Raw genomic sequence first — 6,000 nt, forward strand, 5'->3', positions numbered from 1 at the left:
AAGAAAAAAACTGCCTAACTTGAAGATGATGAGTGTTATAACAGTGTTACTTTTGAGATCAGGATACTAAAACACTTCTTATTTATTAAAAAAACCCAAAAAAAAACAAACTTTCAATTCAAATCTTTGCAGACAGTGCAGTGTGTCTAAGTCCTTTCCAGTGTTGGTACAAGTCGTGCAAAATCCAATAAGTCAAATCATAAACTTGGGTGTCTTATTTCTCCCAACAACGGTCCCTATATTAGCCAAGCAAGTAGGTTTCTTTTCTCTTGCCACCCACACGGTTCTCTTTGCCCAGAACATTTCTGTTCCAACATCCCGCTGGAGGGTGGAGGACAAATCCTTCCCCCACTCTGGGCCAGACTGGCATTTATAGTTTGTAGCTGCACTGGGACAAGATAAAAGCCCAAAGGAAAATACAGTGAATTTTTGCAGGTGCAAAAGAGCAAATATTTCCAGTTAATTAACGGGCTCTGTTAAGCTGGGATGGAATCCAGTGTCTAAATAATTACAATCCCATTAATAATTACTTATGATAAATGATACCTGATCGTCATGATCTCATTGCCATTGATGAATGGTGTGGGGAATTCCACCAGACCACTTCACTTATACAAACATAGATTAGCACTACCTTGAAAACACCAGATGTCAAAACCAACTCAGGAGGAGGGGAAAAGGTTCTCAAATTAATCGCCAGGCTTTCGGACCTTTACAAACTTGTGTCCGTTGCAGAAAATTCTCAGAAAGTAGTTGAACATTTCCTGGGAGGAAAGGGTGACGCTTACAATCAAATGCCTGTAATACCTTGATTTGCAACAGCTAATGACACAGATATTTTCTCGTGACATATAGTCCTGACTTGAAATTAACATGTACGTTATGATCCGTGCCCTGGGGCATGTTAACACTGCCGAGAAACATAATTCTTATACTTTCTGAATTCTCCGAGTCTCGCTGCGCACCTTAATGGAACACTGCCTTCTGCCTGCACCTTTCAAGCTCGGTGGAAAGATGTACATAGTTTTACAGATTAACGATAATATAATGGGGGTTTCCTTTGCTTAATGGATTCTACACGGAGTTATTTTCTTACTCTAAGGCTGTTAACGTGCTCTTGGTGTTTCAGGAAATGGTGCTAATGTGGGTTCACGCAAAGATTACTGGGCCCCGGGTTAAGCGAGTCTGGACTTTGCCCCTCTTTTTTTTTTTTTTTTTTTTGCGGTACGTGGGCCTCTCACTGCTGTGGCCTCTCCCGTTGCGGAGCACAGGCTCCGGACGCGCAGGCTCAGCGGCCGTGGCTCACGGGCCCAGCCGCTCCGCGGCACGTGGGATCCTCCCGGACCGGGGCACAAACCCACGTCCCCTGCGTCGGCAGGCGGACTCTCAACCACTGCGCCACCGGGGCCCCTCATTTTAACCTCTTGGTTTCCCCCTTGCTACATGAAGTCAGTCATACCTGCCACAGCTGCTTCGTAGGGGGTTCAGTTAAGGTTCATATGGAAAAGAAACGTCAAAGTTCTTTAACAAAAAATGAAAACAGTGTGTAACAACAAGAAGGAACCAGTACAGACATGCAGCTCTGTTGTGATGCAAAGGCAAGTGCTACATTATCTGAAAAGGGAAATGGCAGCTGTTAGGGTTCTGAGAACAACAGAAGTCATTCTAGGTACACCAAGGAGGAAGAGAGCCAGGGGCTTCCAGGGGCCCTGGAAGGGCTGGGAGCGCAGGTCAGGGAGCCCACTGCCCCAGTCCACGAAGCTGGAAAGCTACCCACAGCCCAGAGACAACTTTTGCCTGGAAGCTTCCACAGACCTCACCTCTGCTGTCTACTGTCTGGAAAACAGTGTTTCCCCTCCTGTTAGAACTTCTGGATCTTGTGCAAGGGTGTCAGTGGCTGAATCTGATGCAGACTCTTATTGGAAGGAGGACTCTGGGAAATGCAGCCCCAGGATTGTCCCTGAGATGCAGAGCAGGATTGACGAGGGAAGAGAAGAGGCCGGTTTGACGGCACACAGGCTGGTACCCTGGGCTGAACAGATGACCAAGTCCATCCTCTTTTAATTCAGTCATGGTGTGTTCTCTTATTGTACTTTACATCCAGCATGTGGATGTAAGAATTTCGAAAGAATGTCTCTTTTTTTAATCAAAGACCCATGAAGTTTTTCTCTCTGCAGTGGGTAAGGTACCATATGTCAATATCCAGCTAGACTAGTTTCTCCTGTACGAATGGAACTCTGAATGACTCACTATTTATTGAGAATGATGGGGTTTGCTTATCTCAGTAACTATGAAATACTACAAATATTAGGGAGGCAAACTTCAGCAGGGTGAAAACAGATTCAGCAGCTTAGAACACTGTAGAAAGAATTCTTAACTTTTTTTTTTTGAGCAGTGAGGACATTTAGAATAAGGAGAATACCCACCTTCTCAGAGACAGTCAGATTTTTTAAAAGTATAGTAGGAAATAAAACCAAAGGGGCTCTTCTGGTGAGGAAAGGCATTAGAGGGTGTTATGTAAGTTTGTGGCCTTTTGAATCATTCTACGTTCAAAGTCTGACTCTGGTAGTTATTAGTCGTGTGTCACTGGGCAAAACTAATAACAATTAGTGGATATTATATGCCAGGCCTTGTGCCTGGGGTTGTACACGTATTCTTTCCTGAACTCCTCAAAATAACCCTGAGACACAGTGACGGTCCCTGTGTTACAGATGAGAAAACTGAGGCTGGGAGATGACAAAGAACTTATCCCCCTAAATGAAAATCATTCTCCATGCTTGCCTTTTGAAATCATGGAAAATGACAGACAAGGCGTCAGGTGAAAAATTCAAAGAAGGTCAAAAGGAGAAGTCTAGAGTTGTGCTGTCCAATTTGGGAGCTCTTTAAATAGTTTCATTTCATTAAAATTGAATAAATTTCCAGTTCAGTTCCTCACTCACACCAGCCACAGTTCAAGTGCCCAATAGCCACGTTGCAGCTCGTGGCTACCATACTGAACAGAGCAGAACATGTCCATCATTGCAGAAAGTTCTACGGGACGGCACTGGTCTAGCGAATTCGTCGCGTGGGTCTTCGTGAACGTAAAAAAAAAAAAAAAAAAAAGACAGCAAAACCCAAAGTTCCAATTCTCTTGTAACGTCTGAACTGAAAACGGGAATGTGGGGCAATGCAGTGGCCCCTTTCTGCCCACTCTATGTTCGGAAGGGAAAAAGATGAGGAACGTGGGTCCAGGGTTCATGCCAGCTTTCACTGAAGAATGAACAGGGATGACAAGAGGATCCCGTTTTCCTGACCCCTGAGGACCGCAGAGAGGATTTCACGCGTGTGTGCAACATGGCTCATGGTTTTTGTCGTTGCTGTTTTGTGTCTGCAGGTATGCCATTGGCCTCGCTTACAAATCAGCCCCGAAGCATGAGTGGATTGGCAAGAACTCTGCTTCATGGGCGCTGTGCCGCTGCCACAATACCTGGGTGGTGAGACACAACAGCAAGGAGATCCCCATCGAGCCAGCCCCCCACCTCCGGCGCGTCGGCATCCTGCTGGATTACGATAACGGCTCCATCGCGTTCTACGATGCCTTGAACTCCATCCACCTCTACACTTTCGACATCACATTCTCGCAGCCTGTGTGCCCCACCTTCACTGTGTGGAACAAATGTCTGACCATCATAACCGGCCTTCCCATCCCAGACCATCTAGACTGCACCGAGCAGCTGCCGTGAGCACGTGGCAGCGCGGAGCCGTCTTCCGGGGAATGAAAAGGGTGGTGGCCACCATTTCGGGGACACAGAAAACAGAGGCTTCCAGAATGTGATTAAATCTCACCAAAAAGTATCCAGAAATCAGCTAAGATAGGACTCCAAACGGGCGATTCCTCCCTTTCACTGTGTTTTGTATCAAGTACAGGCTTTAATAATTTCTTCACCTTTTTTTTTGTATTTACAGGAAAATTTATAGATTATTTATAAAAGGAACATAACCAGGATTACAACTCTTAGGAATTCTCTGGTTTTGCACATTAGGAGGCCCGTAAGTGTACCAGCTCTTGACCACCTTTATTTCAGCACAGTGTCTGGGCTCAAGAAAAACGTTTTGTGTGCTTATCTACCCTTCTCACATCCTATGTCCTACGGATCCCATGGGAGGTCCTGTCACCCCAACACTGCATAACAGTATGCAACTATTTTCAAAATAAAAAATAGTTTTGAATCTAGTAGGGAAGTAAACAGGCTTTCTTACTCTGGTTTATCTTGAAGTGTTCTAACTGCGATGTCAGAAAAATTTATTGGGTCGTGTAGGATGGAGAGAGGAAGAGGGAGAATGGAAAGACGACTCGGGAGCTTGGAATCTGCCATAGTGAAATCTGTAATTACCCTCCGATGGCTGGTGGGATCATGCTGGAAAGAAAGGTTCTGAAACCTTTGGCCACGTATTGCCCTGTTTTTCCCAGGATTAAGGATGCTGGGAGAACATGAAGAATGAGATTGCAGTTGAAAAAAGTCGCCTTGAGTCCTACTGATTATTCAAAAATTCAGGCTGATTTGCGTTTCCTCGGAAGTGGGATTCTGTGACGTGATAGAAATCTATTTCCTTTTAATAGTTTCTTTAGGCCTGTGAAATTTCTTCACTATGTTTAATAGCTGTCCTGTGTCCCCCCGCCCCCGAATAAGTTTTGTCTCTGGGGCTGAGGAAATAAACATTTTCTGTCACAAATGGCAACACCACTTTGGATCGATTTTGCTCTCCAGGACATCAACACGTGGTCCCAGCTGCCACTACCACATCCAACTGTAAGTCACCCGAAAAACACTTAATATATATGAGTTGGTAATGACAAGGGACATTGCATAAAGTACTGTTCTCCAGTATACGTGCCTCAGAAGTTATTATAAACAGACTTTTATTAAACACATCTTGAAAGATGTAGAAGTCCCTCTATATTCTAGTGTAGTTTACCATAGAGTTGTAAGAAAAAGCAAAAAAAAAAATCAAACTCACTGTTCGCACTCCGGAACCTGCTAGTAGAACCTGGCAACGCCGTGTCAGATGGGATGCTTGGGGTGCTGACCTGACACGTTGGAGCGGTCCGTGAATTAAGACTTTTTTAAGCCGTCCTTGGACTTGGGCCAGGAATCTGGCATTGGTTCTACCTTGACGAAGGGCGTGACATCTATCAACCATTTCATTTGCTAAAATATTTATCTGGGCTACGGGGTTGGCCGTTTTGACTGAACAGACTGGGGGATTTAGACACTGTTTTTACTGATTTTGTTTTTGAGCAAATCAACCAACTGTTTCTTTGAAATTCGTCCATAGACCCACTGTTTCAGCATCGTGTTATGTGATGACGAGTCTGGACTTCACGGGTGGCTTGCCCGGTGCTCCGGCCTCTCCACTGGCAGGTGCTCCTTTTTCTTAACAGATAGATTCTATATATTTACTATATTATTTATACCCAGATGAATATTTTGTTAGCGACTTAGGACAATTTCACATCTAAAAGATGGACGCCTCAATGGAAAAAAAACACTAATCATTCTCTGGAAACTTAACGGGATTTTTTTCTTCTTACGATATAAAAACAGTGCATTGGCCTTGCCTGAATAAACCAAAAGGGTTGGCTTAGTGATTTTTACGTACTTTTTTGGTAGCTGAATAATGGATATTTTCATGCACTTTGTACACTAACAGGTTTTAAATAAAAGGGTCTAAAACTCAGCTTCTGAGGTTCTTAAAATCATGGTCTCCAGGTACAATACATGCTCCAGTTTGCCTTATGATGTTAATCTAAAGCATTTACGAGGACAGTGTTTCCATGAATTATAATGCTTTTCAATATGAAGAAGTTACTACTCCAGCTTTCACTGAAAGCCATTTAGGTTGTGTTCTGGTTATTTTTATATGGACAGGAGGGATTGTGTATCATTTTGTTGTGGAAGTCTCACTCTTTGCTAACTTAAGAACATTGTGGATAATAGCAATGACTATTTCCATGTTGTC

General features: G+C 43.9%; 1 protein-coding gene across 1 annotated transcript in view; it reads left to right on the forward strand.

The window, feature by feature from the left end:
• The window catches only part of MID1 (midline 1), a 176,935-nt gene extending 172,785 nt beyond the window's left edge, over positions 1 to 4,150 (forward strand). The window contains exon 10 of the mRNA XM_060001804.1: positions 3,374 to 4,150. Within this exon, the coding sequence (XP_059857787.1) occupies positions 3,374 to 3,722 (349 nt within the window). The 3' untranslated portion in view covers positions 3,723 to 4,150. The remainder of the gene's footprint in view (positions 1 to 3,373) is intronic.
• The last annotated feature ends 1,850 nt before the right edge of the window (positions 4,151 to 6,000 follow it).

The sequence above is a fragment of the Delphinus delphis genome, chromosome X, assembly GCF_949987515.2.
Source record: "Delphinus delphis chromosome X, mDelDel1.2, whole genome shotgun sequence".
In the NCBI taxonomy this organism is placed as follows: Eukaryota; Metazoa; Chordata; class Mammalia; order Artiodactyla; family Delphinidae; genus Delphinus; species Delphinus delphis.